This window comes from Kogia breviceps, chromosome 6 (assembly GCF_026419965.1).
Source record: "Kogia breviceps isolate mKogBre1 chromosome 6, mKogBre1 haplotype 1, whole genome shotgun sequence".
NCBI lineage: Eukaryota > Metazoa > Chordata > Mammalia > Artiodactyla > Physeteridae > Kogia > Kogia breviceps.
In genome coordinates, this window is record NC_081315.1 from 33,520,730 (window position 1) to 33,537,319 (window position 16,590).

The 16,590-nt window shown below is 38.4% G+C and overlaps 1 protein-coding gene across 1 annotated transcript in view; it reads right to left on the reverse strand.

The window, feature by feature from the left end:
- Nucleotides 1-2,988: 2,988 nt before the first annotated feature.
- Nucleotides 2,989-16,590, reverse strand: part of DCHS2 (dachsous cadherin-related 2) — a 270,134-nt gene continuing 256,532 nt past the window's right edge. The window contains exons 17-20 of the mRNA XM_059066078.2: nucleotides 12,875-13,005; nucleotides 9,680-9,966; nucleotides 8,598-8,730; nucleotides 2,989-6,403 (exon numbers count right to left, since the gene is read on the reverse strand). Of these exons, the coding sequence (XP_058922061.1) occupies nucleotides 3,771-6,403; nucleotides 8,598-8,730; nucleotides 9,680-9,966; nucleotides 12,875-13,005 (3,184 nt within the window). The 3' untranslated portion in view covers nucleotides 2,989-3,770. The remainder of the gene's footprint in view (nucleotides 6,404-8,597; nucleotides 8,731-9,679; nucleotides 9,967-12,874; nucleotides 13,006-16,590) is intronic.

The window sequence follows — 16,590 nt, forward strand, 5'->3', positions numbered from 1 at the left end:
TTCAAGTGCTTATGGTCAAATACATTCTAGTTCATTGTCACCTAGCTTTAGGTTCACAACTTGATAAACCTAAATTTTCAAATGATGGAGGGAGAGACTTGAGAGGAGCAGATAAGAAGGAGAAAAGAAATTCCTTTAAAAAGAGAGAGATTCCTCAACAGGACGAACCAAGAAGGGCAAGTGACTCAGCAAAATCTTTACACTTAAAAATTTCTTTTTACAAGTCCTTACCCTTTTGCCTTCTTGTATTTCTTTACCCATGCCCTAAACTATTCCTTTTCAGATTTGATCCTCTATTTTCTCTTCTGTCCTTTGTTCCTTCTCTCCTTTCCTCCTTCTCTCCCTCCATCTTTACAATGGATGAAAGCCACTTTCAGTGACTCATGCTGGAATGCTTGGTTTGGGTCATAAGCAACACTTCTGCAACTTTCCTCCTCCTGGTATCCCTCTTGGACAGAATGATTATCCATACAAACTCTCCAGCTATGACCAAACAGATAGCTCTATAGTTTCAAGCTCAATGAAAATAAACCCAATGAGCTTATCCATGACATCACGTGAGAATCCACTAGCCACGTTCACTCCATATCCTTCATTGCTCTGAAGTGGGTTAACATCTTAGATCCTCTTAGTTATGTCTTGCTTTTTCTTTAACTTAAAGATAAGGTATGTGTAAAAGGTCAAAACAAAAGTAACAAAACATGTTTGGATGGAAATAATTTTAAAAATAATAATTAATTTTCATCACCATAACTTTTGGAAAACACAGAAAGGGGGACTCTGAAACTGAGGGTAAAGGTGCTAAGAAACACAAGCCCTGTCTTACCAGGACATCTATCATGGACCAAGTGTGCACACCTGTAAGCAGCTGGTAGTTTACAGTGCATTATAATATTTTTAAAGAACAGTTAAATGATCAATTCCCTAAAGATGCCGCATTTTTCCCTTTCTTTGTCTGGGAATCTGTTTTGGAAGCTAACTCCATGATTACTACTAGGACATGGAATTTTGATATCCATTTGGTCCTGATTTACACCAGTATTTTTAAGGCTGCCAACGAGAAAGTCCAGAATTTCAGTCAGGCAAAATTCCACAAGAGACAACTGTCTTTTATTTTATAGCTTATGAATTTGGGGCTTAATATGATTTTCCACTAACAAGTTCTGTACCCCCTCCAGAGTGCTAAAGCTGGTGTGTAGATCAGCAAAGTAACACAGAACATATGAGGCAAGTTAATATTAAACTTGAAGGAAAACTGTACAAATTATATTGTTTACTTAGGAAAAAAGCACTCTAGTTGAAAGGGCTGACATATGATTTACTACAAACACTTAACCAGCATGTTCACATTTTTACTCTCAACCCTACTGTAATAGTTGTTTGGCAGTGGTGTGGCTTTGGATACTGTATTAATAAAGTCATCAATTAAAAATCCACTAGATGTTGGTAAGGAATAGCTCTAAATTCTTCATGTCTTCTGTTTTTATTAAATGTCTAGAAAAAAATGCAGAATCATGTCCAGAGTGAGGAATAAAATCACTGGCAAATAACTTACAGAAGAGTTAGATAGATGGCTTCTTAAGCATAAGTAATGAAGAACCTGTTTAATTAAAAACAACAAAATGTTTTTGCTTCCTAGAAATAATTCTGTTGCAAAACAAAACTTCCATGTATAATTAGAAAAAAAATCAGTATAGCATTTCTTTGTATACTCAAAGGAATCTTTCAAAGGAAATCAAAGAGAGAATAAACATTGGAATGCTGTAATAATTATTATTATTATTTTTTAGAAAAACCATGAAATCTTCTTCTCCGGATGCCATGAAGAAAAAGAGAAACAAGCATTCATCCTTTAATATTTAAGTGTTCCATGCCTAAATCATTTTCCCTAGGATTCCAGTCTTCTCCAAAAACCTTCATGTTTCATACAATTTCTATTATATATTTGATAAAATCAGCATAGGAATTCTTAGAATTATTTATCTACAAAACTATATATCAAACATGGCATCCTAAAATGTTTTTCAGTAAAGAGACATCCCACATAAATTTACAGATGAGAACTACTGAAAGAAAACATAAAGGAAATATTCCTATAGCTGAATCCCACACTAACTACTAAGAAAACCACACCAGATGCCCTCAAGACTCGACATTAGAATCCTAAACTCTTACTCCAAAGCCTGGCCACGTTGCCTACCATGGATGACTTTTGGACCAGCCTCATCAGAATGTGCTCTGCTTTCTTGGAAGGGATAAGAATCTCTGACAGATTCTCAGGCTCACCAAACAAAAGGAGATAGCATTTTATATATACATATATATATATATGGGCACCACACAATACCACTATATTTCTGAAACAGTAGTTGTACAAAACAGAATTATTTTAACCATGTTGCCAAACTGTTCCGCCTAGTGACAGTTGAAGCTAAATATGAGTATAAACAAATGGTAGAAAGACTTCTGACATCCATTCTTAACTTTTATAGTAGGAGTATTTATATAAAAAAATCTTCATTAAAAATATATTGCTGGGCATCCCTGGTGGCGCAGTGGTTGAGAATCCGCCTGCCGATGAAGAGGACACGGGTTCGTGCCCCTGTCCGGGAAGATCCCACATGCCGCGGAACGGCTGGGCTCGTGAGCCATGGCCGCTGAGCCTGCGTGTCCGGAGCCTGTGCTCCGCAACGGGAGAGGCCACAACAGTGAGAGGCCCGCGTACCGCAAAATATATATATATATATATATACATATATATAATATATATGTATATATATATATATTGCTACATTACTCTATGAAATGTATTATTAGCAAATAATATAATTTTTTGAGTGAAAATTTTTAAACTGACATTGAGTGGATAAATTATTTCTCACCATAAGTTACTGAATGTAGAAGAAAATAAAATGAAGAACTATACACAAATTAATCTTCAGAGTTTAGTGTCTGTACCCGTACCATGTTATAAGACAGAGCATTGAAAAAAAAATCATTTTATTTATAAAGAAGGCCAAGGAAATATGTCTTCAGTGGCAGCCAACCACACATTATTGCTTTTATCAATACTGGCTCTCCATTAAGAACATGCATTTCTGATTCATTTAATCAAGAATAATTTTCTTATTTGGCACAGAGGTATGACAAATTTCATTCTTAATTTCTCATCAGATTTCCAAAAGACACCATAGTAGATTCAAATTATGGCTAAACTCCCCAAGTGTGGCTTATAGGGAAAATGGGGAAATGCATCTCCAAGTATATCAGATATGCAGAAAACTGCTTCACTTTACGACTTGTTTATCCTTCCAAATTTCCCCTCTTTGCTACTTTCTGTCCTACACTCATTTTTTATTCAGTCTTTACTAATTTGTTTTATAAATAGCAGAATAATCAGTAGTAAAGTGACCAGAATACAGTATACTTTATTTCCATTTATTTTCATATAAACGTTTTGGCAGTCAGCCAAGTTCACTGTGTCCTTTGGAAATCTAACCATACAGAAGACCAGGTGTGACAGAATATACACTACTTAATATATACCAACTTGAGTCCTGAGAGCAAAACATAAAGGTTAAAAGACAGGGTAACTTCTCATTAAGACTGAAACAAATTCTCTAAACTTAAATGAGAGGTTCTAAAAACCTAGACTAAATTATATCCCTCACTCATAGATAAATGAACTCAACCTCAAGGAGCTCACTTAGGAATGTTTTGTCCAATCATTCATGACCAATGGAGAGCAGGTGCTCGACATCACAATTGTTTTATATTTGAGCTTCATCTGCTGCTTTAGGTTCATGGCATGTACCACTCAGATGTGTTCCTAATAATTCTCCGTCTGACAGCAGCGGGGTTATGGCAGGGGTCTGTGTGGTCAGCAGAGAAAGGGATGGAGAAAAACTGGGTGTCATGGCTTCTGGCAGAGAACTTTGATGATAGCGAATGGGGGAGTGTGGGTATTTCCGAAGTCCCTGCCCTGGGGTTATGGCTGGCATTCTTGGTGGAACTGCTTTAATCCCGGGCTGGGCTACTGCTGTTATCAAAGGTGGTGGAAAAACAAAAGATTTCTTCTCCTTTGGAATGCCAGGCATATGTAAGTGCTCATCCTTTAGTTTTGCAATATCATTAAATACTGATGCAAGAGGTTGGAACTTGGGTTCCCAACTGAGGAGATAAACCCAGTGATAGCTGCCTCTTACATCATGATCAGAGTTTCTCTGGATTGAAAGAGCTGCACATCCTGCTTCCTGATCACCTGAAATAAAGACAGCCTCTTTTCTGACATCAGCCAGGATGCCCACTTTTACCTCTCTCCTCTTTAGAGGATGGAGTGAGACGTTATTTTGAACATAGGTAGTGCCACAGCCCTCTCCTTGATCTCCTTCCTCAAATGTATGGCTGGTTTCTGCTGTTTCAGCAGTGACAGCCACATCAGTTTCCCCAGACAAACAAGAGAGCTGGTCTGATTCCCTTGGAATGCCGGAGTCTGGCACCCTGGACTCCCGATCACTCAGAGCTGGGTCAGAGTCCTTTCTGTAAGGGTGCTCATTTATCCTCTGGATTTCCTTATCTTCTGCAGTTTCTCCTTCCACAGAATAGTGACCACTGGAGTTTGAGTGCCTGTAAAGATGTGCAATGTCCTTCTCCATAATTCTTGTTAAACTCAACCATTCAGGCATGGAGTCCACAGCCACTACCTCATTATCACTCTCATTAGTTTTCTGGAAGGGTTGCAGCCTGCTGGCATCCCTGGTCGGTCTCACACTGATATCTAAGGATGATGATGTTTTCTTTTCTTCATAATCGTCTATCGCCTCTTTTTGTTTATGTCTTAAAATCAGTACAATTAGAACGAAGACAAGTAACAAAAACACCAAAAAGGAGACAGTGAGACTGATTAAAAAGCTGCTAGCTGATTCTGTGGAGTGTTTTCCTTCTGAGGAAAAAGACACATTCACAAAAACAAAAACAGTACAAGATGTAAACTTGGAATCTGGTTTGGGGCTACGAGCAATTATTTTCATTTCGATGGTGTCTTCTTTGCTGACTTGACTTTTTATTAGGGGAAGGGCTCTACTTAAATAAATATTTCCATTAGTTTTATTTACTGAAAAGAAGGGAGATGGAGTTTCGAGGGAGTAAAGAATAACTCCATCAATACCAGCATCTGCATCTGATGCTTCTACTCTGCCAATCAACTGTCTTACATTACTCTTTTCTGGGAGGTTGAAAAAATATTGATCCTGGGTGAAAATGGGTTCAAACTCATCTATCCCTTCAATATCCACCCAAACCATTAAGGAGGCTGTTGAGTCACCCTTGTCTTTGGCCTGAACTGTGAGGCAGTAGTTTTTGTCACGTTCATAGTCAAGGACTTGCTGAGCACGAATATCCCCTGATAAGGGGTCAATGAGGAAGAGGTCATGATCATGCGGCATCTCATGAGGGAGAGAACAGGGTGAAACTATAGAATAGGTCAAGTCTCCATAAGGACCTGCGTCAAAATCCAAAGCATTTACAGAGCATATGGTGGAGGAAACAGGAAGATTTTCAGGAACAGCACAGTTCAAGTTTGGGAACATAAACTGAGGTGCGTGGTCATTATCATCCAGGACATTGACAAACACAACTGCAAAAGAAAAATGCTTCTTTTCTTCATCTGAAGCTTGGACAGTTAAAGTGAATTTTATCGTTTCTTCATAATCCAAAGGTTTAATCAAATAAAGAACTCCAGTTTTTTCTTCTAAGTGAAAATGCCCCTTCTCATTTCCAGAGATTAGGTGGTAGACGATTTCTGCATAGGAAGCCACATCACGGTCACTTGCTGAGACCACAGTGACGGGACTCCCTCGAGGGGTACCTTCCTTGATGTGGGCATGATATTCCAGACTGATGAATGCAGGTGGGTTATCATCCACATCGAGTACTGCTATTGACACAGTGGCTGAGGAACTCAGTGGAGGACAGCCATGGTCAGATGCCAGAAGGACAAGCTTATGACTGGCGGTTGCTTCTCTGTCCAGATTGTGAATCAACACCAGGTAACCAACTTGCTTGTAAGTATATTCTGAATGAATGAAACTAGTTTCCACATGGAAATTGTTCTGTGAATTACCACTGATGATGGAATATTCAACATGAGTGTTTTCATGGGTCCAGTCATGGTCAACAGTTGAAAAGGTGACAAGTGTGCTTCCAATTGGAGTGTCTTCACTCAAGCTAAGATTATAATATTCTATTGCAAACTCAGGGGCATAATTGTTCACATCTTGTATTTCTATCTCCACTAAGGTAACAGCCTTCAGGTCAGGTATTCCACCATCACTGGCTTCAACAAGAAATCGAATTGTTGATTTTCTATCCAGAAGTAAGACAGGATTGATAGTATATACTGTGCCTGGAAAATAAGACATAGCCTTTCAATGTTGTGAAGTAAAATTTTCATGATCACCTGGGTCAGCAAATATTTACTAATAGGTAAAGATATCTGTTAGTTACAACCAAAGGTAACTCCAAAATAGAAAATTTAGATTATTATATTTATACTTTTGTGACACTAAAGATTCAGAAATAATATTCATGGCATTCACATTATTAAATATATGTGCTGCTTAAAGATGACTTTCCACAATTTTTTAAAAATTTTATTTGTGTATAGTAAATTGTTCCATTACTACTTTTTAAAGAAAATGTATTCTTATTTGAATAATTTATACCCCATTCTACCATGCATAGACACATGTACAGAGACATTCTGGCATAAAGATATTTATTCTGGAAATGCTGGATGGCACTCATGCTGGTCAAATTAAAGTAGTAAATATGATAATGCAGACTTAAAACTATTGCTTAATTCTAGAGATGCTTTTCCTAAAACTCTTGTTTAATTCAGCAAGTGGATTTTTCCCCTATTGATGAAATATGTGTAATACGTTTTATCATCTTAAATATAGAAATATATAATTTTTATAAGTATGTATGTAACGATATTTTTCTAAGGAAAATGTGTTTTAAGTATGGTCACAAAGAAAGAATACAAAATGGTATCTTTTATTTATTTATTTATTTTGCTGTACGCAGGCCTCTCACTGTTGTGGCCTCTCCCGTTGCGGAGCACAGGCTCCGGACGCGCAGGCTCAGTGGCCACGGCTCACGGGCCCAGCCGCTCCGCGGCATGTGGGATCTTCCCGGACCGGGGCACGAACCCGCGTCCCTTGCATCGTCAGGTGGACTCTCAACCACTGCACCACCAGGGTAGCCCCAAAATGGTATCTTTGAAATGCCACATTTCAGTTTGGGTCCCACCATGAACTCAGTTGACCTGATAATATTCAAGATTTTAAAAACATTCTAATCAATGTAAAGTTTGTTGATAATGCATATCAAGCAAAAGCGTTGCCAGGATTGAGTGCTCAGAGGGGCTACCTCACACTGCAATTTGCTGTGGCAGAAACAGAGAGACGGAGAGAGAGAGGAAAGCCGAATTCTTGACATGTTCGAGTCCACACAGTACCCATTCATCTACAGGCTGTGTGGCAACATTACCTACTTCTCCCCATTACCATACTCTGAGGGCCTCATACTGGTATTTTGTGACTAAATTCTCCCTTCAGGTAATCCTGAGGTTAACTTTTTAAAATTGAGAATATAATTGATGTATAGCATTATATTAGTTTCAGGTGTACAACATAAGGATTCGATATTTGTGTAACTGCAAAGTGATCAGCAGATTAAACCTAATTAACATCGATCATCCAGAGTTTGACTTATAAGTCAGCTCTCACTTGTGAAACAACGCAGTGGTGGGTGGAGATAGGGAATACACAGTGTAACGTGTCCCAGCCCTGTTCTTTTCTAGCATGTGCTCTGCTAGGGACAGCACTTTGCTAATTATTCATCTTTATCAAATTTAGCTTTTAATGTCTACTTGCTGTTAAATTTTCTCTATACAATGCTTAACTTTTCTAACCTGAAATCACTTGCCTGAATGCATTTCACAGCCACAAATGTCTTGATCTCTGATAACAAAACGAAGAGCCTTGGGAAGCATCAAAGAAACCAGAACATCCTCAATGGTTTTCACTTAGTAGAGATGCTCAAATAATTTTCCTTTTTGTTTTTTGTGGTTTTGGTCCTTGTTGAATATGTGATGCTGTTACTGAACTTCTTATACTTGGCTTGGAAAAAAAGCTTCTAAACTCTGGTAACATGAAGTCTTCAGTTCTAAATGAACCCCTTTGACTTCATTTTGATTCTTGTTGAGGCCTGGGCTAATTACCTCAACTGTGCTTGGCTGGCTGAATGAGCTGGTATTTACTATACTGAGGTCTCTGAACTTCTGTGCATTTGCCAGCATTTATTTAATCAGGTCCTTTCTCTTTTCAGCCATTGAGATTTTGGAGAAGAGAAATAGCACCAGGACCTGCTACCACAGCATTTGACGTGACAAGAAATAAGAAGGTGGTGTCTTTGATACCATCGTGTGGGGATGGAGGTGGGGGGCTATTTTAGGCACATTTGGAAAGGATTATTTCAGGTTTCCACCCTGTAACGCAAACCTATGAATGTTAAAGCCACTATAAATAACTCACCATTTGTAGGATCAATTGAAAATGCCTCAGAAGAAGAAAGGATCCTGTAAGAAACGTTCTCGTTGCTTTCCACATCTGTGGCCACCACGGTCAGCACTGAGTACCCCACAGGCACCGATTCGGAAATGGTGACCTGAGGGAAAAAGAGGGAGTTGAGCACTGTGCTTAAAGGTTGTGGCTATTTTTATGAACAGGGTCAGAACCTGAGGCCCTTTTATTCATTTTGTTTATAGAAAAGACAGAGAACCTGACTTTTTTAGGCAGATTAATTTATAGAGTGGACATATTACGAAGATTGTATTAGTAGTTCCAGAATTCAGAAAATCAAAAACTTAAAAAATTTTTCATTCAGTTTTGACTTTATTATGAAAAATTTTCCTTCTAAAAATTATTTCTGTGTGGTAGAGGACAGCTTATGCATTTACTAATGTATTATTATACTATACATTTTATAATTATGAACATTGTATTATTTAACAAGCCTTCACAGAAGATCATTACTTAGGTTAGCTTCTCTCCTGTGTTTACAGGTAAACCTTGCATTTGTTACATTCAAGAGTCCTGGAGCCCAGATCCAAGTACTTAGGTGAATGCTATCATTGTCCTTACTTCTATAAACATATACTATGCTCTAAAATCTACAGTTTACACTGTACAGTTTTGTTCATGATTTGTTTCTGCAAAATGTTAATCAATATATTCAAAAATATATGCCTAGGAAAGAAAAGGTTTCCTCATATTAACTGCAGATAATCCAAACTACCTTATTGTCTTATCTGTGGCTTTGCAAATATTAGGCAAGTTCCAATTATTATGAACAACTGGATCCCAATCCCTAAACTAGAAAAATGGTGACATATTTTCATATGATGATTTGTGCTACATACCTAAGAAATTGAATTGAATGTGATATTCAATTCCATATGTACTTCTATCCTCCATAATATTAAATATAAAACTCTCAGCAACAATTTAGGCAGTAAAAACAGTGAATACTGTCTGTTTGTCTAAATTAGTGTCAACATTATTCCCTATTCTTTCAAGGTTTGGCTACAGTTTCAACATCTCTTTAAGTTCTCTACCTGGTAAGAATCTTGAGAAAATACTGGTGGGTTATCATTGACGTCCAGCACACGGACGATGAGTGTCCCCTCCGTGTGGTGCACCAAATCTGAAATTTGGATATGCAGCTCATATTCAGTAGCTTCTTCAAAGTCCAGTGTTTTCACTAGCACCACTACCCCAGTGTTCCGATCAATAGCGAACTTAGTTCCAGGATTACTCTCTTTGATGAAACTGAAGATGAAAGCTGGATTCAAATCCACATCATGAACTGATATCTGAGTCACAATTACACCAGGCAAAGAATCTGAAATAGTCATGACCACTGTCAGTCTCCATTAAAAGTCATCCTTTGAAATATTTTTCTTTAACAGTTCAATCCAAACATTTTAAGTCCAACATGATTTGCTATTTATTGGCATGATTTCTCATACAAGGCTCGTTATGAACTGAACAAAAACTCTGAAGAATTTATGAGCCCAATAAAAGTGAAAATTTACCACTGAGTATGGAATTGAGGAAGTAGGGTATATTCAATTTTTATATTACACTTTTCATCATATGTTTATATCACAATTCCAGCACCAAGAAACATTCTAAGCCACTTATTTGTACTATATAGTTTCTAGATCAAAACCATATATTAATGGGGATGTGGGTGGGAAGAAGGTTATTACTCAAATCATTAATACAAAACATAAATTTCTGAAAAGTAGGCAAGATTTAAATGAAAATATTTGGATACTGATGTTAGAAATACTTAGTTCCTTGTATTCATTTTTATAAAATTATTTCTTTTGAGTGGCACACACTGCTTCCTTCTCTTAAAATCTGACTCTCAAAATTATCAAGACTATAGAAAGTATACATCATACTAGTGACGAAAACAGATATCTAACAATATTCACCAAAAAAAAATCACAAATAGATGACATGGTAAATGTCTCACATGTCATATACATTCCCTAGCCTAAACTTCCAAGACAGGGACTTTGTTTTGGAGCTGACAGGTATGGTGCAGGTGGAAAGAAGATGCCAAGGCATTCAGAATAGTTCCACTGTGTGAGAGACTCATAATTTTCATGTTTCAAATTTGAACATTCTTGACATGAACCAACCACACTTGACCTCTTTCAGTATGTTCTGATTTATACAGCTTGTTCTTGTGATATATTTATCCTGGGCACATTGCTGCATTTTGATTCCAGTGCATGTACCCTTACCTTCAGTAAAAGCTGGGAAAAATATATCCAATTGGTGAGAGGCGAAACTAGACAATTTTTTATTGGTAGAGTATTTTAGATATTAAAAAATATTTGTAGGTATCCTTACATATAAAAATTTCTGGAATATAGCCCTCTGTGAGCAGCGATGTTTATAATTTGTTTGGAAAGTGAACATGACAAAATGTTAGGCACGTTTTAGGAAGAAGGTGGATATTAAGAATGAAGGGAGAGAGGATAGTGAAGGGCCACTATTTGCAACTTTAACTATAAAAAGTTGGGTTGGGTTTTACCAGTACAGCCATTGGCCACAAACAACTTTGAGATCACAGACTATGGAGTCTTCATATAACCCAGAGACCCAAACAATTAAGACTAATCAGAATATAACATAAAACTTTGTATTTTCAACCTCTACCATTAATGTGGTAAAATTTTTCTGCAAATGTTGAAGTTTAGTTTACACTAGAGGAAAATGATAACTGTGCGAAGAATATCCAACTCCCTTCACCTATTACTTGTCATTAGTGTACTGCAAATAAAACTGAGCAGAACCCTATGGGGCTTTCCTGGGACAGATTCCCCCCCACGTCCTCCCCCTTTCTTTTGTCTGTAGAAAAACTTTAGTCAAAGAATAGATTTAGGGAATTCCCTGGTTGTCCAGTGGTTAGGACTCCATGCTTTCACTGCTGAGGTCCCGGGTTCAATTCCTGGTAGGGAAACCAAGATCCCACAAGCCACGTGGCATGACCAAAAAAAGAAAAAAATAAAAGAATAAATTTAATCAGAGAAGTGAGGAAATACAGAAACAAAAGAAAAGTAGTCAAACAGGACAAAATCATAATAGTTTAGTCATTAAGCATGGTCAAGGACCTTTAGCTCCTCCTCAAGGGCTATAGATAATATTCTGGGCCATATTCTTTGAGCTGTTTTTTTGTTTGTTTGTTTGGTTTTGGTTTTTTTTGCGGTACGCGGGCCTCTCACTGTTGTGGCCTCTCCCGTTGCGGAGCACAGGCTCCCGACGCGCAGGCTCAGCGGCCATGGCTCACGGGCCCAGCCGCTCCGCGGCATGTGGAATCTTCCCGGACCGGGGCACAAACCCGCGTCCCCTGCATCGGCAGGCGGATTCTCAACCACTGCGCCACCAGGGAAGCCCTGAGCTGTTTTGTAGATACTGAAACCTCTACCAGATCAAGAAGTTAACTACATGATGGCCAGGCTATAGCCATGACAAAAGCTGCCACGATTCTGAGAATCAGCCTTAAAGAAATGGGAACAAACTGACCTTGGAACTGAAGATTAACTGGGCTTAAAGCAATCAAGATGATGCTTATCAGACCACCACATGACCAATTTCAACATGGTCCTCAGAGCTGACTGTGCTCTGCACCTAGCCCCCTCCCTCTGGCTATACACCCATGAAACTCCCCTTTAGAAGCTCTTGCCCCCTGATCAGCAGTGGGGAATTGGCCTTTGGACACAAGTACGTTTTCCCCTCCTAATTACTGGCCTCCTGAAGAAAAGCAGCCTTTGCTTTCTACCAACACTTTCCTCTTGAGTTTGGCTGTCAAGTGGTGAACAGCCAGACCTGAGTTCAGCAACACAAAGACTAACAGAGTTATTAGTCTAAGAACATCACTTCCTCTCAGGGGAGCTTTAGGGTGAGCAACACAGTCAACAAAAGATGCTCTTCATAGAGATTTCACTTTTAAGCAATGTCCATACACAAAAAGAAGCTGTGTGGAATGGTGGTTTGACCTTGGGAAACCAGCCTCCTGCTGGTTTGAATGCAAATCCCAACTTTAACTTTTAACTTCTTTGACATTTGATATTTAACTTCTGACCCTCCGTTTTCTATTCTGTAAAATGAAGATAAAAACTATTTATGTTATGTGGTTGTTGAGGATTAGTACTTATATTTCACATAGCACCCAGCTGAAAAAATGGTAGATGATATTATAGAAGTTTGATATTTCAAATCACCACACTTACTTTCTGCAACTTCCACTGCTTCAGAGGGGAGAAAAGCCGGGGCATTGTCATTTGTATCAGTCACTTGTATCTTGATCACAGTTGTACCAGAAAGCCTGGGTATCCCTTTATCTGTGGCTTGTACAATCAAGCTGGTTTGGAAAAGAATCAAGGAATGTTATCCATCATTCAGAGAATAAGAAAACAACATAAATATGAAATATCCAGTTGAAAATTTAAAAATGAGCTGACTAGCTACTTTTATGTCTCCCCTGACTTTTCTAAATGGCATCATTTAACATTTATTTCATAAGACTGGTAGCCTGAAATGTATTTGTTTCTGACACATTTAGGGAATCAAATCCAAAGACTAGGGGTCGTGAAGTATTTAAAACAGATGAACTCTCTCTAGGAGACCGACTGTAAAATTCAGTTCTTTCTACTAAGAGCAACATAAAAAGTACAAACACCAGCACCTGGTTTTTTTTGCGGTACGTGGGCCTCTCACTATTGTGGCCTCTCCCGTTGTGGAGCACAGGCTCCAGACGCACAGGCTCAGTGGCCATGGCTCACGGGCCCAGCCGCTCCGCGGCATGTGGGATCTTCCCGGACAGGGGCACGAACCCGTGTCCCCTGCATCGGCAGGCGGACTCTCAACCACTCTACCACCAGGGAAGCCCAGCACCTGTTTTTTAGATAAGGAGATTGCCTCCAGCCTGGAGACATGGCCTGGGTACTGCTACATATTTCCATGTTACTGCACTAACAAAAGTTAGAGCCACTAAAAGATTGCTTTGTATTATTATTTTTTCAGATCTATATTGCAAATCAATCAAAATTGTAGAATTAAGAGAGGGAACTGCCATGAATAATACATGTGCAAAAGAGGCACTATTGACTAGGACTATAAAGTAGAGGTAAAAGTCCATGGTTTGAAAGAATTTACACACAGTGATACAATCTCTCTCAGATGATGGTACAACTCGCTACTCCAGCAACCAACTTAGAAACCTGATTAGTGTCTTCAACTTCTCCCTTTCTGTTACCACCTTGACAACATCCAACTAGTTATGAGTCTTATAGATTTTATCATCTGAATATGACTTGGATCAGTGTCCCCATCCATTTCACTCCTACCTTCAGAGCCTCAGATGGGCTGATCAACCATCTTGCTTTGCAGGAATTGAAAGGTTTCCCGGGACATGGGACTTTCAGTTTTTTTAAAACAGGACAGTCCTAGGCAAACTAGGACAAGTTGGTCATTGTAGCCTCATCCCCTCATCATCTCTACCTGGCATTCTGTGTATTCATTATATCTTTTCTCAACTGGAGTACTTGTTACTCATCAATCTGCCTACTGCAAGTCTCACCTGCTCCTCTCATCCCCACATTGCAACTCCTCAATTGCTCTATCGAAAATCCTGGTTTGAAAACCTGACTCCCCTATTAAAAACCTTTCCTTAGCTTTCCATGTCTACAAGAAGTAATACAAGCCTTGCGCACATACACATGACCTTCTATGACACAGCTTCTGCCTGGAATTCCAGTCCCTACACCATCTTTGTCTTTCAAAGCTCACATCTCTGTAAGATTTCACTGGCCTCTCACCTGATTTAGATGCTCCTTTCTCTACCCCATAGCACCCTGTCCATTCTTCCACCACAGCAATCATCACCCTTTCTTCTCAATGATTTGTCTGCCTCTCCTATAACTTCCTTGAGGGTAGATGTGCTGCCTTATTTGATTTTCTTTAATATATTTTGAGTACTGGTTTCTCAAGATTTGCTCGAGATTATAAATGTATCAGATGACAGAGCCGGTATTCAAGCCCAGGACTTGGTTGACTGGAAAGCTTGTGCTCTACTATATGATACTTTTCAATATGTCTCTCTTACTGTGTATATATCACACCCTGACGTATAATCATTAGTTTTTCACTCCCCTCTAAACACTATGAGTTCCAGGAGGGTAGCTGAGTAATAAAGTAAGCTGTCAATCAGAAGATGATCTTCATTTCAGAAGTGGAATTAGTCTTAGCCAGTTGGTGATACTATCTTTTAAGAAACTGAGACTTGGAAGTTGACACACTTCTACTTTATTTTCCATTGTTAGCTTACCCGATAAGTGTTCTTTATCTTCCAACCTTAAATGTTTAAAATGATGTAAAATAAGCATCAACTTTTTGTTGGTTTAAATTCCACTTAGTAGCAAATGATCACTACTTATCTATTGTTCACGAAGAACACAGGCTGCGTTCTACACTATTAAAGTTGGGACATCAGTAGAACAACTATTAAAATTTCACATTTCTAGAGCATAGGAATAATTCCATGTAGAAAGTTTATTTTGTTAGCATGAACATAAGTCAGGTACACATGGAAAAATTTCACTAAAAATAATCAACTCATCATGTTCTCTGCCCCTGCTGCTTGCCCCTCCCAAATGTCATACTAAAGTCTCAGCCAAGACATCAAAGTTATGGCTCTGTTGATTCTTCCACTATAGCCATAACCACTCTTATTTTCACAGTATTACAACTTCATGGGTTCCATGTAATGCCTATGTCAGGTTAAAAAAGCAAGATTCTTTGATATAGAGAGAAATATGATTCTGTTTCAAAACAAAAGGACAAGTCAATGGTTTGAAGAACAAATGAAAAATTATGACGGTAGATCCACTGACATTCTACACATAAATTCTAAGGGACCTCAAGTTTTCTGTGACAGCTCCTTGGCAGGTTTTGTAAAACTCTTAGCTGGTTCCATGGTAAGTTTGTAAAACTCTCAGCTGGTCCAACTGGTTCCATGTTCCAGAACTGCTCCCCTGATTAGTGTATCAGCAGAGACAATAAATGAAGCTGACCAGATAAAAACAGTCCCATTCTAGTTCAGAGCATAGTTCTCCTACTCTACCACTGATGGAAAGCTGCTTCTTACCATGTTAAAGTTTAAATGAGACTTTGACCAGGCAGAATCATTTCTGATTGCCTTAATACTTAAGATGGTGGTAGAGGGTTTTTCAAAACTCTCTCTCAACAATATATTAAATGTATACTCAGAATTAAGTGTTCCTACTGAAATTCCAAGAGAAACAAAAATATCAGCCAAAATCATAACACCTCTGAAAGGAAGAGCTATGACTTCTGGTTATATCTACACACGTTTTATTTCCTCTTCCTCTAGACATTCTGCTGTAATGATGGCAAAATAATTTAAAATAAGGTATATGTTGATAAGGCTAAAAAAGAAAATGTGAGAAGATATTAGTGAATGGAGTGGGGGAGAAATTTCAACAAATTTCTGGAAAATGCAAGCAGATTGAGAAGTGGTTACAGATAAGTGCGCCAGCGGAAACAATAGATTAAAATGCATTCTGAATTTGTAAAGAGACAAGGTTGAGTGAGAAACAGATTTACCCTCATATAACCAAGGAGAAGCTCAAAACATGGCAAAGGGCAGGGTGAGATATCTAGCTTAAAACAGCTTAAAGATTCTTTTAAACTCAAAATACAGAACAATCAAGTCCCCTTGCCCATTGCTCTTCACTCCCAGGCAAAACAATGTCTGATGTTCATACTAAGAGTAAGTAATATCGAGGGACTGTCCCTGAAGAAATGAAATCCCCTCCCAAAGGGAAAAAAAACTCTCTATATATACCATTATTTGTATGTCATCCTGCAAAGTAGTCAGGTTCTTCTCTGGTTCATCTGAAAGCCAAGTGTGCTAGTCAATGAGATC